At 38.8% G+C, this 22391-nt stretch overlaps 1 protein-coding gene across 1 annotated transcript in view; it reads left to right on the top strand.

The window, feature by feature from the left end:
* Window positions 1-22391, top strand: part of Rnf115 (ring finger protein 115) — a 59020-nt gene that overhangs the window by 23162 nt on the left and 13467 nt on the right. The window contains exons 2-3 of the mRNA XM_085677956.2: window positions 1717-1775; window positions 5646-5703. Of these exons, the coding sequence (XP_085534082.2) occupies window positions 1717-1775; window positions 5646-5703 (117 nt within the window). The remainder of the gene's footprint in view (window positions 1-1716; window positions 1776-5645; window positions 5704-22391) is intronic.

Below are 22391 nucleotides of genomic sequence, written 5' to 3'. Positions count from 1 at the left end.
ACATAGTACAAAATAGTTGTTTCTATATTCATCAATACTGTACTTTGTTTTGTTTTGCTTTTCAAAATAGGGTGTTTCTGTGTAACAGCTCTGGCTGTCTTGGAACTCGCTTTGTAAAGAAGGCTGGCCTCGAACTCACAGAGATCCGATTGTCTCTGCCTCCTAAGTGCTGGGATTAAAGGCATGTGCCACCACCACCTGGTCCTTTTTTTTTTTTCTATCTTGATATAACCGTTGGAGCTGCTGTTCTTTATCGACTTTGAAGGAAAAATTAGATGATTTTTTTTCTAGTTAAAGAAATAATTAACTGTCTTAGGGTTACTATTGCTGTGATGAAACATGACCAGTCTACTTGGGGAAGAAAGGGTTTATTGTGCTAATGTTTCCACGTCACTGTTCATCCTCAAAGGAAGTCAGGACTGGAACTCAAGAGGGGCAGGAACCTGGAGGCAAGAGTTGATGCAGAGGCCATGAAGGGGTGCTGCCTCCTGGGTTGCTCTTCCTGGCTTGCTCAGATTGCTTTCTTGTAGAACCTAAGAACACCAGCCCAGGGGTGGCACCACCCACAATAGCCAAACCCTCTCTATCAATCACTAATTTAGAAAATGCCTCCATAGGCTTTCCCACAGCCTAATCCCATAGAGACATTTTCTGTTGAGTCTCCTCTCTGATGAGTCTAGCTTGTCAAGTTGTCATAAAACTAACCAGAACTTTAACCATCCAGTTTTTGCCATTATCCCCCTTAAACAACAAACCAAAAAACACTAAAAAAAGTAAACCCAAACCATCCTAAATTAAAAATGAAATAGAACAACCAAAGAAAATTTTAACACTCTCATTTATTCTCTCAATGAGACTTAGGTAGCTGTGAAACCATTTTGTAAATATCTTATGAAATCCTTTATTTCCCTAGTATATTAGAAAACAAACAGCCTGGAAATTAGCAAATACATACATTTCAGAGCTAACTTTAAATGTTTTTTTTAAATATTTATTTATTTACTTATTATGTATACAATATTCTGTCTGCAGACCAGAAGAGGGCACCAGACCTCATTACAGATGGTTGTAAGCCACCATGTGGTTGCTGGGACTTGAACTCAAGACCTTTGGAAGGGCAGGCAATGCTCTTAACCGCTGAGCCATCTCTCCAGCCCCCGCTTTAAATGTTTTTTTGTTTTTGTTTTTTAAAATGGGGCTGGAGAGATGGTGGCTGAGCTGTTAATAGCACACATTGCTCTTGCAGGGGCCTGGGTTCAGTTTCTAACATCCACATGGTTCACAATCATCATAACTTCAGTACTAGGGGATCCCCTGTCCTCTTCTGACCTCCATGGGCACCAGACATGCACTTGGTGCGCAAATACATATGCAAGTAAAATACCCATAGACATAAAATAAGTAAATACATCTAAAAATGTTTAAAGTTTTTATAACATTTTGTTTGTTTGTTTGTTTTATTGTGTGTGTAGGTATGTGCATGAAATGGCACAAGTATGGAGGAGGAGGACAAGTTGTAGGAAGTCTGTTCTTTACTGCTGTGTGGGGCCTATGGGCCAAACTTAGATCATCAGGCTTGGCAGCAAAGTTCCTCTACCCTCTGTGTCATCTTGCCAGCCTGATCATCAGTTTTTGTACTTCATGATATTCTAAAGCTACATGCTAATGTAGTTCCTAATGAAATGAAAAGCTTTTATTTATTCTTTTCTTTTATAGGAATATATATGTCCCAGATGTGAATCAGGCTTTATTGAAGAAGTGACAGATGATTCCAGGTATTGTATAAGCTTACGAGTAAACCAAATATTCTAGTATCAAAACTGTTTTCTCCTAGTATTGACTGAGTGGATGGGAAGGAATTCATTTTGTAGCTTACCCTCTGCTGGAGTAGAGACCGTGAGTGTGTGTGTGCACATGCACATATACACAAGGAAGAGATTATGGAAAGCAATGTGATGATAGGGTTTTACTCATGACTCCTTGATCGTGTCACACCTAGGAAGCCTCTAGCCACTAAGTTTTCCTTCATTTCTTTGGGAGTCCTCTTGGATTACTAATTAATTTTTAATGACTACTTTGTTGCCTGAAGTTAAATTGCTGTCACATATATTTGGTGGGCTGTGGAGTGACTTCTCATAAGGACTCTAATGAGACAAACAGTATATTCTAGCCAGGGAAACTGAGCCATGGGTCCTTATTCAGATGAAGATTAGTGTTGTCAAGCTTTGCCATCTTGCTGCTGTAATATTAATATATGGGCTTGTTCTCTTGGCTTTGGTAAAGGTATAATATTGATTAAAAAGGAAATATTTTCTCTAAGTGATAATATATTTTTTGATTTTTATGAATAAACCATGTAATAACTTAATTCTAGCATTTGACCAATTGATGAAATACCAACTGCTTAAAAAGAATTTGTAATCTGAAGTCTCTTAATCTTGGAGTGGCTTTGGAGGTTTATGCCAGTTCATAATTCCTTTACGTTGCTGTTGGCAGAATCTAAAGTTGAAGGTCTCTTCCACAACCAGAAAAACCCTGCACATTTTAAAGTATGTACTGTTAGTTTTACTGCACTAGTGGTTGATGATTCTGGATGTAAATGAGTTGGAGCTTCTGGGGCAGTGTGTAGCATGGGGTCTAGTTTGGTACAAACACTTGAATGTTGATGTAATGGTTTTGATTTTAAATAACAGTGCCAGCATTATGCCTGTAAGATTAGCATGACAGCAAAATTAGCAGCGTGTGAATGGCATGTTAACTTTGGATCTTTTCTTATTTGTGCTATTATAATTGCACCAAATATATATTTAAGGCACTTATGCTCTGCATGTGTTGAATAAAGAGTATACTGGTTGTAGGGGAGTAACTTATGGATGTTTCCCCTAAGTTTTAAAATAGTAATTCAGATTTCTTTAGACGTGGAGAACTTTTATACAAAGTACAGTTATACCTGAGTATAATGACTAACTGCAAGCTGGATACTTGGGAACTATGAATTCCATTGATTCTATTTTCACTCGGTTCTTCTATTTGTGCCTGTATAGGTCAAAGACTGGCAACTATTCAAATGTCAATCTTTTGGAATTTGAATGAAATTCCACTCCCCCCCCCCTTTGGTTTGGTTTTTCAAGACAGGGTTTCTCTGCAACTTTTTGAAGCCTGCTCTGGAACTCGCTTTATAGATCAGGCTGGCCTAGAACTCCCATAGATTCACCTGCCTCTGCCTCCCAAATGCTGGGATTAAAAATGTGCGCCACCACTGCCTGGCAAAATCAGTATTTTTAATGAGGGAAGAAATTTTATTCTTAGACTTGGAGTCTTTCAGGCGATGAATTATTATTCTCTTCTATAAAATTTATAAGTATGTGCTGACTTTGTACTTAACAGTTGCAGTGATTAGTAGTAGATGATAAAAATGAGCTGAGCCTGATGCTGTAAACCAGAAATTCACTCAGGAGGCAGAGGCGGGAGGATCATAGGACCATAAATTTTGCCTGGGCTATAGAGTTCCCAGGCCAGTCTGGGCAACTTAGACCTGGTCTCTAAAGGAAAAGTAAAAAAGGAAAATAGAGCTCATTGGTAGGAGTGTTTGCCTCCCCGTGTGAGGCCCTAGGTTCAACCCTAGTCCCAGAAAAACAAATCCCTGTGAGGAAATCTGCATGTAAATATAAGCTGAGAGCTCCCCCCACCCCGCCTCCACACATACTAGAGGACAGCTTGTGCATTTTCTGAAGGTTTGTAAAATTTATTAGAATATTGTTAGTTTTATCATCCCTTCTCTATGCTTAGTTCTTTTGTTCTTAAGGTGCAGAAGATTTTTAAAGAAATGTTGAAAAAGTTTCAGGGGAACAGAGTTCTACAAGATAACAATTGAATTTCTGAAATCAGGAAGTAAAGACAGGAAAGAAGCCAGGCATGGTGGAACACACCAGCACTTGGCAGGCTAAGGCAGACAGGATCATGAGTTTGAGACTAGTCTGTGTTACTTAGTAAGTTCAGGACCAGTTTGAAGTATGTAGTAAGGCCCTGTCTCACAGAGCAGTCACCCCCCCCCCACTCCCACCCTCCACTCCACCACTCAGGAAAGGATGAATCTTGGAAGCCTGTTGGGTTTGGACAATAAAATATTTATGCATTCATGCACAATGAAATCTGGTGGTTCAATTATTTAGTATTAGATGTTACCAGTACCTTGTTGCACAATCGAAATAATTTTTTAAAAGCATTTTTAACTTCTGATAGAAACACAGTATCAAATGGTTTCTCATCAGAGTAAGGTTTGAGAATGAGTACAGAAAGGATAATATTTGCTTTTGGTTTTAGACTAACTAGGGTGTGTTTGTTTTCCTAGTGAGCTAAGCACAATGCCTGGACTGATACTGTAATCCTGAAAATGAAAGTAGTTTGTAGTAGTTCAAAGGTTTTATTATTAGGATGGATGCTTGTATTTATTACGTGAAGAGCTATCTAGTAGTTTTTGTTATTCAGTCTACCCTCCTTTCTCAAAAGGTTTAGCCAGTTTCTTCTCTGCAAATTTCATGGGCAGTGGGATTTAATTTCTTTGTATTCTTTTGGGTCCTTGAAAAGAGGTATTTTATCACTTAGACATGTGCTATTAATTGAACAACTTTTGTTTTGAAGTTATAGATATATGCCATCACAAGGTTTTCAGAGGTGAGGAATGCCTTTATTATGTAACACCTGACAAATAATAAATGCATATATATGAGGTATTCATAATAAAACACAGTTTTTGACCTTTCAGTTTATATTTATGAAGGAGGGAAGGGCTGATATTGTTGAGGCAAATTCTAGCTATTTATAACATAACAACTTAGAACCAGAGTCAGAGTACAGAAGGATGTGGAGGAGTCATATTTGGTTGCTGAGTGGTTAATGGAGGGTGTAGCCTTGAAGGGTGGGTAGATAATCTAAGAATAGGATAGCCTATTCAAAGAAGAAATTCTTTTTTGTTGTTGTTTTGTTTTTTTCTTTTCTTTCTTTCTTTCCTTTTTTTTTTTTTTTTTTTTAAGACATCTCTGGTTGTCCTGGAACTTTCTCTGTAGGCCAGGCTGGCCTCCAACTAACAGAGATCCACTTGCTTCTGCTTTCCTGAGTGCTGAGATTAAAGGCATGTGCTATTACTACCTGACTCAAAGAAGAAATTGATATGAAACTCTAACAATCTACTAATCTATACCAGGCCCTTTAGATTACATATTTAATAATTCCAGAGGATACTAACCTCAGCAGTCTTAATCATATATCTGGTTGAATGGTTTCATAGTGAAACATTTTGTTTTCTTAGACTCTCTGAGGATACTTACTTTTCTTCCCTTGCTAGGCTAACTTTGAATTGTTACTGGCTGTGAACCTTTTCTTTCTGTTGAATGGCCTCCATTTGATGTAGGTTTAATTCATTTGAAAAGCACTTGGTTTTGTTGTTTGGTATGACAATTTTCTTTTGCCTATCCGTTACTGTTTTATTTAAGATACTCTTGCAGACACAGCGTCTTTGGCAGGTGTCCTGTGGGCTGAGTTACTTTTCCTTATTGAGCTTTGTTCTCATTTTCCATTCTATATTTAGCTCTGGGAAGGAGCTCATTCCTGGGAAAAGAATCACCACCATTGCTGTTTCTCTTTAGTTTTTTAGGTGGTGCTGGCAGCCGGATAGACAATAGCACAGCAACACATTTTGCAGAGGTAAGTTTTCCTTTGACTGTAGAGATTGCTTAGGAAGCGGGTGGGGATTAAAGTAAGGACAGGTAATCACCTAGTGCAGCCTCACATCGAAGATAAACTGAACATGTAAGAACAGTATGGCCAAGGGTACCCAGGAAAGATCTGTGTCCTCAGTAGCTAGGGATTGGGCATGTTTCTTCTGAGGACAAGGTTGTAGCCTGTAAGCTGTCCTATTTCAGACTGGGTTCTGTTTTCTTTTCCTGCTGCTTTTTTGTGTATATGAATTAGAAGCTTGTGCTGTTTGCAAAACAGTAGTGCTGCAGCCTCAGTGGCAATGGCAGCCCTGAATGAATTGTTATCCAAATTAATAAAGCAGTTTTCAACATTGTACAATACTAGGCTTTAGCATTTACCTTTTGCTAACACAGTAGTATGCCCTTTCAGATCCTAAGATGGGACCTTTGATTAATTAACTACTATTTCTTTATATAATGTGACATCCTTATGTTGAATCTCTCTGTCTCTGTCTCGTTCTCTCTCTCTCTCTCTCTCTCTCTCTCTTTCTCTTTCTCTCTTCCTCTGCCTGAGGCCGGTGTCATATATGGTCCAGGCAGGCCTCATACTCACTTTGTAGCATTGAACCCATAATCCCAGGAACTAGAATTATAGGTGTATGGCAACAAGCCCGGCCAAAAATAAATAAATAAATAAATAAATAAAAAATAAAACCAAAAAAAAAAAAAACCCCAAAAAATCCAAAAAACAAAATTCTGGACTATGTGAAAATAGAACACTAGGGCATTAGTCTCTGTCCTTGAATATCATTTATTTTTTAATTCAGAATACTTTGATTATTTACGTGTTTTTCATTGTAACTATTTGTACCTCTTGTTTCTTTTGAGAAGAGGTTCATAAGGTTTCACTCTATTGCCTAGGCTTGTCTTAAGCTCATGAGTTCAGCTGATCCTCCTGCCTTAGCCTTTGGAAAAGCTGGGATGGTAGGCATATGCCCTTATGCCTAGTTCCTAAGCTGTTTTTAATTATACAGTTGAATGGTGTTCATATTCCATGCTTTTAGTCACTTAGAGACTTTTGATCCTATGGGAAAACCCAGTTCATTGGATAGCAAATACTTCTACTTTCTTCTATTAACTTGTGTATCTCTCTGTTACTTGGCATGGAAAGAAGGTATATAACCAAAACAGCTTTTTAATGTTAAATTTCATAGTCAGAATTATGGGATTAAAAAAGGTTTGTTTGTTTATTATGTATTCATGTATGCCTGCAGGTCAGAAGAGGGCACTAGATCTCATTACAGATGGTTGTGAACCATGTGGTTGCTGGGAACTGAATGTAGGACCTTTGGAAGAGCAGTTAGTGCTCTTAACCTCTGAGCCATCTCTCCAATCCCTGATTTTCAATTTTTATTTATGTATTCTTTTTGCTTCAGAATCATAGTCTTTTTCTAAATGTAACTGAAGTGCCAGGAGAGCCAGCCAAATATTTTGATATCTGTGTGCAAATTGAAAATTTATTGGTAGTGTGTTTGAAGAGCAATAGTTAATAAGTCCACAAATCACTGAATTTTTCTCCTTTCGAAAATTATCTTAAGACTTGTATGTGTTTTCCTCTCCTGTTGATGACATTATAGTCAAGAGTTGTGTTAAGGATATTTCCTTTTGCTTATGGCCTATGGTAATTCCTAACATCTAGTTCTGTGGTTTTTAGTTGACTCTTAACTGCTTTAAGATGAGTTGATGTGAGTATAACTCAGGACAGGTCATGTATTTGACCGCTTATTTGTATTTTCTTGTTGATAGACTGAGAAGCATTTAAAGTATATTCTGTGAGGCCAGCAGTCTTCTTGATTTCGGCATTTCCCAGGGTGTGCTATTCCTGGGAACACAGACTGTCAGTTTCTGATGGTGCATATGCAGAAGAAACTTCACTTGATTTTCTTTAAGTGTTTGTCCTCTTTTAGGAAATGGAAATAGATCTGTCAGTTTTGTATGTATGATTCATGAGGAGGAGATGCATTGAGTAAGAGGGAAAATAAATACGTGTGGTCAGCATTCTAACTTTAGTATCGCTATATCTGCCACTATGGCGTGGGCTATCCTTCAGGTGTTAATTTTGCAGAAGTGATGGTTGCGAGTTCATGTTCCTTAGTTATCAGTGACAGACAAGTTTGTAGCAAGGATGTAATCATGCCCAGTTTTCTCTCTGTAGAATTCTCTTGTCACTATTTCTCAATATTTAATTTTATCCTTTTTTTTTTTTCCTTTCCGAAGACAAAGTCTCCCTATTTAGCTCTGGCTGTCCTGAAACTCACTATGTAGACCAGGCTGGCTTCTAATTTCCAGAGATTCACCTGCCTTTGTCTCCTGATTGCTGGAATTAATTTCCTTCCTTTAAAGTGATGTTTTACATTTTATATCTGGAAAAATATCTTTATAATATTATAGAAATTCCCAGGGATTTTGAAGAATTAGGTGAGAATTGTTTTGGTGTAGCAGTTCTTCCAGAAGTAGGGGCAAGAAGCCAATGTCTGGTTTCCTTGCCTGCACAGCATTACACTGTAGCTGAAGAACAAATTTAAACACAGAAAGTGGGTGAGAAGACAGGATACAGAGAGTGTCCTGAGCCTCCTGTGGGGGCATATGTATAAAGTACAGCCAAAGGATGGGCCTTTAGTCTCCAGGAAGGATTGTGTACAGGTGACTTAAGAGCAGACTCTAGAACCAAGTTACCTGACTCCAGATCCTGGGTGTGCAACCTACTAACTGTGTAACTCTAGCAAAAGTTCTCACAGTCTTTCTGCCTGTCTGTGAGATTGAGTAAATTAACACATGCTAGGTATGTAGACCCCAATATCTGTCCTAGGTAAGAGGCTGGTAGATTAGAGTCATGAGTGTACTTCATGGAGAAGGGGTTTAGATTTTTTTTTTTTAAAAAAAAAAGATCTGTCTCAAAATAGTATTCTTAAGCTTTATGTTTTTTTTTTATGCCCATGTATCTGGAGATAAAAACTTTTAGAAATAAAATTATCTAGAGCAACAACACTTACTTTCACTTTTCTAATGGGTTATTTTGCCAAAGGCTTATGCTTGATTTTACTGTGCTTTTCTTTGGTGTGTTGGTTAGACAATTAAATTATTTTTCATAATTAGCTGAATTTCAAAATGGTTATATATATATTTTTTTTTCAAAAATTTATTGTTGTTTCATGTTCATTGATGTTTGTCTGCATGTATGTCTGTTTGCGGGTGTCAGACCCCTTGAAACAGGAGTTACAGACAATTGTGAGCTCCTGTGTGCTGGGAATTGATCCTGGGTCCTCTGGAGGAAAAGACAGTGCTTGTAACTGCTGACCCATCTCTCTAGCCTCCCTAAATGGATATATTAGAAAAATATAAGTCCAAGAAAATATCCCAAATATTTAATATTTGTTTATTTTCCCTTCTGGGGAGGCTGGAGTGGAGAGGGCAGCTGGATGAGAAGAGGGCCGAAGAGGCTTACCAGTCACATAGCGACAGAGCTTGAGTAATGTGTGAGGGCTAAGGAGGGTGAGTCTAAGATGTCGCAGAAGTTTGGAGAATGAGAGAACATTGCTATTCTGAGGTTGCTGATGATAACTTGGTAAGTGAGCTCACAGTTTCCTGAGGACTCGTTGATTACTTGAACGTCTCTGACTAATACCTGGTGACAGTGAGGTCACTTATCAGAACAGGTCACTTCAGTGTCCAAAACACACACCACACACACACACACACACACACACACACACACACACACACACACAATACACTCACATACACTGTCTTTCTCAGAGAAGGGGGGAGGGAGGGGAAGGAAGAGAATCTCAAAGACACACAGAGTGAATTGACTATGGCTGCTGCCTCAGATTGGCTGAAAGTAAGATAAAAGAGCTTTCAGGTATACAAGAGGACAGGGTGCTCTGAGCAGTTTATGTAAGTGAAATTTGTTCTGTTACATAAAATGCATTATAGTGGCAATAAACAAAGGTGTTAAAAGCATTAAGAATATCTCCATTTGCATTATTTTGAGATTCCTTCTTTATTTTTTTTTTTCACATTTTTCCTGAGACATAAGTACCGAAAGATAAAACAGCATTAAGTAGGTTTGGGTTTTTGTTTTGTTTTTTAAACAGGTCTTATTGTGCATCCCTTGCTGGCCTGGAACTATGTAAATAGACCAGGTTGGCTTTGAACTCAGAGATCTGTCTGCTTCTGCCTCTGCCTCCTGAGTGCTGGGATTAAAGGTGTGAGTGAGCTACCATGCCCAGCCTAAGAAGGTTTTCTAAAAATTAAAAATTTCCCATAGTCTCATTATTTTATTCTTAAATTTTTCTTTGGCATAATACTTTCTATCTCTCCTATGCATGCCTCATAATTTTTCAGTTGCAATCATGGGGTTTACTCCTTTTTTTTTTCTTTCAAGGGAATGTGTGTGTGTGTGGAGGGGATGGTTCAAGATAGGATTTCTCTGTATAGCCCTGGCTGACCTACAGAGATTTGCTTACCTCTGCCTCCTGAGTGCTGGGATTAAAGGTGTGCACCACCACTGCCTACTGAGTTTACTCTTATAATTTTGCCTTTAAAATTTTACTTAGGCTTGTGCTGTTTTTCTTGTGTTCCTATTTATATAATTTTATGAATTATCATATATTAACCTATACTTTATGTCTTTATTTTCTTTTTGTGCTCACGCTCTGTTTATTAAACTATTATCTTGTGGTAGATATATTCGATTATATGTAATGGTTGATCATGGAGTTAGTTATACTTCTTTCTTGCCATTCTGAATCTAAAACATACTGAGAAAATAAAATATAGCAACCAGATAGGTGGAAATAATTTTGGGGGGCCAGAGAGGTGGCTAATTGTTAAGAGCACTGACTGCTCTTCCAGAAAACCAGAGTTCAATTCCCAGCACCTATAGAGTGGCTGACAGTGATCTGAATCTTTAGTTCCAAGGGGATTTGGCGTCCTCTTCTGGAGTCCTTGGGCAGTGCCTACATATGGTGCATAGATATAAATGCAGGCAAAATACCCATACACATAACATCATTCCCAATTAAAAAAATTTATTTTTCTTGAACTGAATTGGACAGCACAGTTGAGCTGTGATCAAGTAGCTATCCTAATTTATACATGATGATCCACCTGAGAATTAGGCTGTAGAGTAGGCACAAATGCTCGGACCCACTTTCATCTTTTTTCCTTCATTTGTGCAGCTTCCTAATACAATAACTCCACCCACTGGAGAAATAATGATTGGTGGTGGTTAGGCACTTGCTACACTTCAACCAGGTAATCTTTCCTGTAGTAGTGAAGAGTTAGGAATGAGAGGAGAGGTCAAAAGTGGAAATGAGAGGTCGGGTTCTCTTTTAACTTTTGGGTTTAATAGTTCATTCTGTCGTCAGCAGGGCACTGGGAGTAGTATGAGGTCGTTTGGGAGGAGAGCAATAATCTGTGGGACTGTTCTGCTTTTGCTTTCATCAACACCTTCCACCATACTAGTTCATGCTCTGGGTGCACTTGGGACCTGTGGTAGGCATCTCACCTTTTGCCTGCAGAAAGCACTGAGTTGATCAAGAATAATATAAAGGCTGGGCGGTGGTAGTGCACGCCTTTAATCCCAGCACCTGGGAGGCAGAGGCAGGTGGATCTCTGTGAGTTTGGGCCAGCCTGGTCTACAGAGCAAGTTCTGGGAGAGGCTGATATTCATTTGTTTTGATCTAAGACAGTTTTAAATTATTAGACTCTTGCTGCTCTCCTAGAGGACCTGAGTTTTGTATTCAGTACCCATACTGGGTGACTCATGGCCATCTATAACTCCAGCCCTAGTGGAATCTGACTTCTCTGGCCTCTATGTGCACATACTCTTATATAGACATACCCATTCTTAGCTCATATACATATGTAATTAAAAATAAATAAATATTTATTAAAAAATAAAATTAGTCAGGTGGTGATAGTGCACATCTTTAATCTCAGCACTTGGGAGGCAGTGGCAGACGGATCTCTGAGTTGGAGGGCTGGCCTGGTCTACAGAGTGAGATCTAGGATAGCCATGCCTATACAGAGAAACCCTGTCTAGATTAAAAAAAAAAATAGGCAAAATTTAAAAGTCTTCCATGATGGTAACCAATCTTCAGATTTTTGAGGGTCCATTTTTTATTACTTTGGTATTACAAAATTTTAATATTTATGTTCTTTTTAGGGGGATGGGTGTGGTTGGGAGTCTCATGTGGCTCAGGCTGGTGTGGAACTTACCATGTACAATGGCTAGCCTTGAACTCATGATTCTTCTCTGAAATATTGTGATTACAGCATACCTTGCTTCCATTTATCTTTTCTGTTGGTAGCAACTGGTCACATGATACACACAGACAAGTAGGTGGTATTTCTCAGTTTAGTTTCTCTTTTTCATTCAGTCTAGGACCCCAACCTTTGAAATGGTGCCACCCTCCTTGATTAACCTAGTCTATATAGTGCCTCATAGAGATGCCCAGAAGCCCATCTCCTAGGTATTTTTAGGTCCTGTCAAGCTGACAGTCAGCATTAACTATTACAGAGCAGCTGTTCTAATGCCATTTAACTCATCTTATGATGTCATCTAATGGCTTCCATGGCCATGATAATGACATAGTAATCATATAATTTATTTAATAAGCTGGGATACTGTGATGGTTTGAATGAGAGTGACCTCCATAGGCTCATATATTTGAAAGCTTGATCTATAGTTGGTGGAACTGTTTGGGAAGACTAGGAGGTATGGCCTTGTTGGAAGGGTATGACCTTTTTGGAGGAGAGGTGTCACTGGGGGGTGGACTTTGAGGTTTCAAAACTCATACCATTTCCAGTTTGTGCTCTCTCTGTCTTGTGCTTGTGGATCAAATACAGTCTATCAGCTGCTGCTCTAAAGTCATGCCTACCTGCTGGTTGCTATATTCGCTGTCACGATGGTCAAAGACTCTAATCCTGTGGATCCAGAACCCCCAAATTAAATGCTTTCTTTTATAAGTTGCCTTGGTCATGGTGTAGTTATGATACAAAGTGGTACTTGGAAGTGTCATATTGCTGTAATAGATATGACCATGCTATATTTTGGAGAAGTGTGGACAACTTTGTCACTTTGGTCTAGGAAAGTGATTTAATGCTATAAGCCTGTAAGTGGGGTTCAATGGACCATCCTAATAGGAGTTTAGAGGACAGTAGTGCTGAGAGAAGTGAGGACTGTGGAGGCCTGCTCAAGAAGTTTCAGAGGGGAGCAATTTTAGCAACTGGCCTAGAGACCATTCTTTGATATTTTGACAAAGACTGTGGCTACATTTTGCCTTATCTGAATAATTTGCCTGAGGCTAGATTGAAGGGCTTTGTACAAATTTCATTGGTAGATTTTAAGGTAGCCTAATATTAACATGTGGCTATTAGTGACCACTCTTACACAGATCTACAATAAAAAATGAATACATAGAGCAAAAAAGACATACAAAATGTACAATTTGAGGAGAAAGAAAGAACAGGGAATTTGGTTTATGCTGAAAGAGATAAGGAGACCTGGAAATAAAGGGAGTGGTGTACAGAGTGACTCCACCCAGCAGAGTCTGCAGCCTGTGGAAAGGAAAGACCTAAGGAATTACCTGTTCCTAAGGAGCAACAACAAAGGAAAGCTTATACTGACTATGAACTTGCCACATGGTAGTTCTGGTTTTAGAGTCATAAGAGATACAAGGGTACAGGGCTGTGGAGTCTTCCTCCATGGTTATGGAAAGCTGCTGAGGCCGGGCGTGTGGCAGGGAAGTGAGTCCCTGTCTGGAGGCCTGAAAAGGCTGTTGTGTGAAACTGTGACAGTGAAGCCTGGATTGTGTTGGCGATCCTAGGATGTTAGAGATGCCAGCGCTGTGGGATAGACAAGAAGAACTGCAAACAGGGAGTGTAGTCAGCTGAAGATAGAGAAGCGTGTTGAGCAGAGCTGGGCGGGTAGAGCGGCATGGAGTTACAGGAGTGGGGTTTGCTCTACTGGTTTTCGGTCTTGCTTTGGTCCAGTATTTCCTCACTATGTTCCCCTTTCTTCCCTTTTGGAATGTTGATGTGTAGTTTGTGTGTGATTTGCTTTTGATTTTACAGGGGGTTACAATTAAGAGATTGCCTTGTGTCTCAAAAGAGACTTTGGACTTTTAAACAGTCTTGAAACTGAAAGACTGTAGAGATTTTTCTTTCTTTGTCTCTCTTTCTCCCTCCCTCCTTCCTTTCTTTTTTTCTTTCTTTCTTTCTTTTTTGTTTTGAGACAGGGTTTCTCTGTGTAGCTTTGGAGCCTGTCTTGGCACCCGCTCTGTAGACCAAGCTGGTCTCGAACTCACAGAAATCTGCCTGCCTCTGCCTCCCAGATTGTTGGGATTAAAGGTATGTGCCACCACCACTCAGTGATTGTAGAGGTTTTTGAAGATGGACTGAGTTCATTTTGTGTTATGATTTGGCTATAAGCCTATGAGGGTCAGGGAGTGGAATGTGGTGGTTTGACGAGAATGGCACCCATAGGCTCATATATTTGAATGCTTGTTCCACAGTTGGTAGAACTGTTTGAGATGGACTCAGAGGGGGTGGGCTTTGAGGTTTAAAAGAAAGCCATGCCATTCCCAGTTAGTCTTTTTCTCTTTCTCCCTTGTGCTTGTGAATCATATGTGAGAACTCAGCTACCGCTCCAGCATCATTCCTGCCTGTTGCTGTGCCCTTGCCATGATGGTCAAGGACTTTAACCTTCTAGAACAATGAAACCCCAAATTAAATGCTTTCTTTTATAAGTTGCCTTAGTTATGGTAGTTCGTCATGGCAATAGAAAAATGACTAAGACAGATAGTTTGAATGTGAAAGGATGCACTATCGTGTGTGTGTGTGTGTGTGTGTGTGTGTGTGTGTGTATGTGTATTTTGGTAATTCCTTTCTACCAATAACTTTTTGGGTACCAGCCTTAGGGTGTGGCTTCTGTGTCTGGACATGATCTCTTATAGGGATAGGAAAGGTCTTATTTGTGATATTTGGAGATCTGATCACAGCTTCCAGCACCTCTCTACCTTATTGTTATTTGTAAGTGCTCCCTAATACATATTTAATATCCCTTTATATATTTTTTGTTTGTTTTTTTCAAGTCAGGGTTTCTCTGTAGCTTTGGAGCCTGTCCTGGAACTTAACTTTGTAGTCCAGGCTGGCCTCGAACTCACAGAGATCCGCCTGCCTCTGCCTCCCCAGTGCTAGGATTAAAGGCGTGTGCCACCACTGCCCGGCTTTAATATCCCTTTAATTTGGGCTCTTGTGAATTCACCCACGTTAGCATATATATTCTTTTATATATACAAACACACACACATATATACATACATATTACTACATATATATTAGAAATAGACATGATGAAAACGATGGTTTTACTATGTTAAAGGACTTTAAGTACTTTTCAAAAATAAAAAGATAATTTTGGTTCTTAAAAGAGACATTGCAAGGAAAGTTCAGACCAGTATCTTTTTAAATATAGATGTAAAGAACATAGGTAAAACTTTACCAAACAATATATAAAATGAGAAGTATATTATGATCAAGTAGAATTTACCCCAAGAATCTAAGGTTGGTTCAACAATCAAAAATAAGCAAGCCAATATAATTTACCATATTAATACTCTAAAAAAGATTATCTTATTTCAAAACTTACAACAAAACCTTTCTACAAAATTTAACATTCATTCTTGATTTTCAAACTCTCTATAGCTAAGGAGACTGCTCAGTCTGCAAAGTGCTGAATGTACAAGTATGAAGAGACATGTTTGATCCTAAGCAGGAAAAAACCAGACATACATGGAGGCATATATCTATAACCAGTGTTGGGGAGGCAGAGACAGGTGGCTCCTCAACCTTCCTTGGACAGCTGGTGAGCTCTGGGGTCCATTGAGAAACATTGTCTCAAAATATGTATTTGAGGTGGAGACACTCAGTTTCATAACAGAGTGTATAATAATAAAAAAGATGTTCTATGTGGTGATTTGAAAGAAAATGAATCCCAAAGGGAGTAGTACTGTTAGGATGTGTGGCCTTGTTGGAGTGGGTGCGGTGTTGTTAGAGGAAGTGTATTTATTACTGTGGAAGTGGGCTTTGAGGTCTCATACATGCTCAAGCCATGCCCAGTAAGACAGTTCACTTCCTATTGACTTTGAATCAAGATGTTTGGGCAGTGGTGTTGCATAACTTTAATCCCAGCACTCAGGAAGCAGAGAACAAAACCAAAAACAAACAAACAAAAAAAACCAAAAAAAAAGATGTAGAATTTTTTAACGCCATGTCTGCCTTCATGCCGCCAAATTCCCAGCTGCCATGCTCTCTGTTGTCATGATAATGGACTGAACCTCTGAGACTGTGAGCCATACCTCAATTAAGTGTATTCCTTTATTTTATTTTATTTTATTTTGGTTTTTCAAGGCAGACTTTTGGAGCCTGTTTTGGAACTATCTCTTGTAGATCAGGCTGGCCTCGAACTCACAGAGGTCCACCTGCCTCCGCCTCCCGGGTGCTGAGATGAAAGGTGTGCGCCACCCACCCCCACTATTCCTTTAAAAGAGTTGCTGTGGTCATGGTGTCTCTTCACAGCAATAGTAGAACACCTAACTAAGATACTTTGTTTCAACTTCTGACCTTATGTAAATCAAACATACGTGCACATACGGACAAGCATACCTCGGTAAACTAGAAATCAGTAAGAACTGCCTTTCAAAGTGCAAAAAACAAACAAACAAACAAAGACACTCTACTGTTAATACAGTTATGGGTGAAAGACTAAGTGCTTCTTTTTTAGGATAGAGAAGATGAGCGTTCTTCCAACACTTTCATTTAACATCATATTTATGTAGCTAGTGCAATAGTAGCAAGCTAGTGCTATGGACAGAGACAGAGTGACATCTTTCCTGGAAAGAAAGAAGTAAAACTGTCTCGATTTGCAATGAAATGTTCTGACTTTATTTTGTTTTTGAGACACGAGCTCAAGGCTACACTGGCCGTGAACCTGTGCAGCTGAGGGCTGGCTTTCAACTCCTGATCCTTGTGCCTTCCTTCCATGTGCTAGGATTACAATTGTATAGTACCACACCCAGATTTGAAGTGTGCTTTTGTATATAAAATGTGATGGAATTTACAAGAAAGACATTAGTACCTGTGAGTGTGTTTAACAAGGTTGTAGGATAGATAGAAAAATAAGTTTGGGCTGGTTAGATGACTCAACAGTTAAAATGCTCTCATAAAAACCTGATTACCCGAGTCCCTGGATCTCATGGAGGAAGGAGAGAGCCAACTCCTAAAAGTTGTCTTCTGACAGCCATGTGCACACTGTGGGATACACACACTTGCACGCACATGCATATTTCCCAATAAATAAACAATACAAAATTTAAATCAGTATTTATTCTATATACTAGCAATGAACAATTGAGAATTGAAATTATAAAATATATTATTTATTGCCATATGTAGTGGCCCATGCCTTTAATCTTAGCACTCAGGAGGCAGAAGCAGGTGGATCTCTGAATTCAAGGCCAACCTACTATACATAGTGAGTTCCAGGACAGCCAGGGCTACATAGTGGGACCCAGTTTCAGAGGAAAAATATATCGTTTGTAATAGTATCAAAGTATGAAATATTTAAGATCCCAAGTGGGAAAACTATTAAATATTACTTTTAGAAATTAAAGAACATTGAAATAAATGGAGAAAAATCTCATTTATGTCTCAAGTGGTAGTAATTTTAAGATAGAATTTATAAATCCTGACATTGTAGCACATGCCTTTAGTTCAAGCACTTTAGAAGGAGAGGCGGGTGGATATCTGTGAGTTTGAGACCAGTTTTTTTACATGGCAAGATCTTTTACTGTTCTCTTTCCTCTTTTCAAACAGTCTCCTTAATTTGTCTCCTTTCCTTTCCTTTTTCCTTTCCTTTCCTTTTTCCTTTCCTTTCCTTTTTCCTTTCCTTTCCTTTCCTTTCCTTTCCCTTCCCTTCCCTTCCCTTCCCTTCCCTTCCCTTCCCTTCCCTTCCCTTCCCTTCCCTTCCCTTCCCTTCCCTTCCCTTCCCTTCCCTTCCCTTCCCTTCCCTTCCCTTCCCTTCCCTTCCCTTCCTTTCCTTTCCTTTCCTTTCCTTTCCCCTTTCCTTTCCTTTCCCCCTTCCTTTCCTTTCCTTTCCTTTCCTTTCCTTTCCTTTCCTTTCCTTTCCTTTCCTTTCCTTTCCTTTCCTTTCCTTTCCTTTCCTTTCCTTTCCTTTCCTTTCCCTTTCTTTCCTTTCCTTTCTTTCTTTCTTTCTTTCTTTCTTTCTTTCTTTCTTTCTTTCTTTCTTTCTTTCTTTCCTTCTTTCCTTCCTTCCTTCCTTCCTTCCTTCCTTCCTTCCTTCTTTCTTTCTTTCTTTCTTTCTTTTTCTTTCTTGACAGGTTTCTCTGTGTTGTAGTCCTGGCTCCTGGAACTCTGTAGACCAGGCTGGCCTCCCAATTCTGGGATTAAAGCCATGTACTGCCATTGCCCAACCCAAAATTTTTTGTTATATTAATTTATTTGTGTGTGTGCTGCATGTGTGAGACCTTACACATGCTACTGTGCATGTGTGCAGGTCAGAAGACAACTTGTGAGAGTTGTTTTTTCTCTATCCACCATGTAAGTCCTTGTCGAACTTAGATCATTAGGTTTGTGGACAAGTACCTCCCCATCCTCTCCTTTAATCTTTAAACTATTTCCACTGATAAACAAAAGCATGTGATATTTATTTGTCTCTTTGAGTCTGACTTAACATGATGGTGTCCACTACTACCCATTTGGCTGTAAATGACATTTCATTCTTCTTTATGGCTTTATAAAATGACTTTGTGTACATATATACATTGTTTTAAGCCATTTATTTGTGATGGAAATCAGGGGTGATTCTACATTGACTTGTCACAATAAATATAAATGGATTATCATTTCTTTTTGTTGTTGTTTTTAATATTTTTATTCCTTGAGACAGGTTCTATCTATTTTTTTTTTTCAAGACAGGATTTCCTTGTGTCCTGGCTATCCTGGAGCTCACTTTGTAGACCAGGCTAGCCTCAGACTTACTGAGATCAGCCTGCCTCTGTTTCCCTAGTGCTGGGATTAAAGGCCTGCACCACCCCCCACCCCAGCTGAGACAGGTTCTGTCTATTATGTAGCCCTGGCTTCCTGGAATTCATTCTATAGACCAGGATAGCCTTGAACTCGTAGAAATCTGCCTACCTTTGCCTCCTGAGTGCTGGGATTAAAGGCATGTGCATGCCACTACCACCTAGTGATGTATGAACTTCTTAATGTGTACTTGAATTTTATTTACATATTTTATTGAGAAATTTTACATCTGTGTTAATCAGGGAGATTGATCTATGGAGGTTTTTCTTTTTTCCTTTTCTTGTTTGGTAACAGTATAATACTAACTTCATAGAACGAATTTGGTAATGCTCCCTTTCTATTTTATGGAATTTTTTCAAAATCACATTTTTATTTCTTTTTTAAATTTTATTTTATATATATGGATGTTTTGTCTGCATGTACACTTGCACATCAGAAGAGGACATTGTATCCTATAGTTACAGATGGTTGTGAGCTGCCATGTGGGTGCTGAGAATTAAACTCAGGACCTCTGGAAGAACAACTAATGCTTTTAACTGCTGGGCCATCTCTCCAGGCCTATTTTGTGGAATGGTTGAGGAACATTGGTTTTAGTTCTTCAAAGGTCTGGTATGATTGAATGAATTTGTCTGGTCCTGGCCTTTTCATTGAAGACACTTTCTTACTATTTCAGTAGCATTATGTTATAGGAGTGATTAAGTATTTTTCCCTTTTTCTTTCTCTTCTTTTTTCGTTTTTTTCTACAGGGACTCTCTATCCCAGACTGGACTGGAATTCTCTTTGTAGGCCGATTGGCCTCAAACTCATGGAAATCCCCCTCCCCCGCCACTTTAGCCTTCCAAAGACTGATATTACAGGCCTTGTTACACCTGAGTTTACATAGCCTTTTGGTTTAATTTTTAACCATAGATATCTAGAAATGTATTAATCTCATCTAGGTTTTATAATTTATTGTGATGTAAATTTTCAGATATTTCACAGTGAATCCCAAGGTTTCATTGGAATTTGCTGCAATATACCCATTTTGTCTCTAATATTATTTGAGTATTCTTTCTTGACAACTTTGGCAAAGGGTCTGTCAGTCTTATTTGTCTCTCAAAGAACTCTGTTTCATTGATTCTTTTTATTGTTCTTACTTTCTGTTTTGTTGTTTCCTACCCTGATCTTCATTATGACTTCCTATGAAGTGATTTTGAATTTATGCTTTTGTTTGTTTGTTTGTTTGTTTTCGAGACAGGGTTTCTCTGTACACCCATGGCTGTCCTGGAACTCACTCTGTAGACCAAGCTGCCTTGAACTCACAGAGATCTGCCTGCCTCTGCCTCCCAAGCACTAGGATTAAAGGTGTGTACCACCATTTATTTTATTCTTATTCTTTCTTTCTAAGACCTTGAGGTGTATCATCAAGTTATTTACTTGAGTTATTTTTTTAATCTAAGCACCATATGTTTGCCTCCTAGAACTGCCTTCACAGTTTACCAAAGCTTCTAGTAAATTGTGTTTTCATTTGTTTGTAGGAAACTTTATACATTCCAACATTTTTTTTCAGTGAGCCATTGATCAATCAAGATTGCTTGTTAATCTCTATCTTTTTTATAGAATGTGTTGTTTTTCTTGCCATTGATTTCTACTTTTATTCTATTATGATCTGATAAAATATAAGAAATTATTTAATTTCTTTTGTATTTGTTAAGAATATCTTTATAGTTTAAAGTGTGATCTGCTTTGGAGAAAGTTCTATGGCTGCTGAAAATAATATATATTTTGCTACTGTTAGATAGAACTTTCTGTAGAGATTTGATGTGTGCATTTGCCCTATGGTACAGTTTAACTCTGAAGTTTCTTTGTTGAATTTGTTTAGATAATATGTCTGATGGGAGTAGGCTATGAAGTTATTAGTGTTGTTTCTTGATCTACGTGTTTTTTTATATCTAGTTGTGTTTTCAAACTGAGAGGAATTCACACACAATATAATTCACTCCTAAAGAATGAAATTCATCAGTTTTAGTATGTTCACACCATTGTATAACCATTACCACAAACTCCGGAGCACTCGCACATCACACTCTTACACACATGTTCTCTTTCTGTCGTCTGTCTCTCTTGTGTATGTGTTTTTCCACTGGCACTGTCCACATTTCTTTTGAGACGGTCTTCTACCAAATAGGCCAGGCTGGCTATTTGGCCCCAGGGATGTGCCTGTCTTTACTTCCCCAGTGCTAGCACAATTCCACACTTGGATTTTTTTTTTAAAAATATTTATTTATTTATTTATTATGTATACAATATTCTGTCTGTGTTTATGCCTGCAGGCCAGAAGAGGGCACCAGACCCCATTACAGATGGTTGTGAGCCACCATGTGGTTGCTGGGAATTGAACTCAGGACCTTTGGAAGAGCAGGCAGTGCTCTTAACCTCTGAGCCATCTCTCCAGCCCGATTTTTTTTTTTTTTAATGTGGTTTCCTGAGGATTGAATTTAGGGCCTGTGCTTGGAAAGTACCTTACTGATTGGAAGGAACGATTTCTCTAGTCCCCAGAACTTTTTCATTGTCTCTAATCTTCTAACCGTTAATTTATACTTATTATTTCTGCACAGTTCCCCCATATTAACCAAACACCAATCCATTTTCTGTTTCTGTGTAGAACAGTAACTATAAATGAAATCATAATATGTGACCTTTTCCGATGGACTCTTTTCTACTTAGCATGATGTTTTCAAGTTTCATCATGCTTTAACAATGCATCTCTGCTTCCTCATTGTTGTGGCTGCACAATACATTGTTAGGCACTCACTTTTTTCCTTTTAGTGCTGAGAGTCTCCCAGCTTCAATATGTAGACAGGCAGTCTGCTGCTAGCTGAGCCTACCTAGCTCCTTGTGACTATGTAGATTTGTATGTCTATTAGCTGATGGCCACTGGACATTTACTCTGGGACTCTTAGGACTAGTTCTGCTATTAACATATTTGTACAAGTTTTCTTGTAATATATTTATAGTTACCTTGGTTTTAATAACAGTGAGTTAGCTCCTTAACTCTGAGGAGCAGACCTTGACATTTTAAGTATGTGGATGTGATTGTAGTTGGCTCAGAGAAAGTTCTGCCAAATGGAAGATACCATCTACCCTATTGGTTATTTTGTTTATATTTTAAGAGATTATTTATGTATTTTTGTGTGTCTCTGTTTGGGTGTGTGCATGTGTGGAGGCCAAGAGAGGACTTTAGGTGTCATCCTGCCACTCTCTACCTCTTCCTTTGAGGCAGAGTTTTCTTCTCTACGCCAGAAGCCATCAAGCCCTAGTGATCCTGCTGTCTCCTCCCTCACTGCAGGAGACACGAGCTTGCTGGGATGTCTAGCTTGTTACCTGAGTGCTGGCGTCCAGTCTCCAGTCCTCACTGTGGGGAAGTGTGCTCAGCTGCCCCAACTCTCTCTCTTGTTTATAATGATGCTGGAAGCTTTGTCTTTTTACTTCTACTGAGAGTAACTTATTTTGTTGTTTTTTCAAGACCAAATTTGTTAAACT

Source organism: Myodes glareolus, chromosome 17, assembly GCF_982192425.1.
Source record: "Myodes glareolus chromosome 17, mMyoGla1.1, whole genome shotgun sequence".
NCBI classification, from domain to species: Eukaryota; Metazoa; Chordata; class Mammalia; order Rodentia; family Cricetidae; genus Myodes; species Myodes glareolus.
The sequence above is the reverse complement of the archived record's forward strand: the minus strand, read 5'-3'. Positions and strand labels throughout refer to the sequence as shown.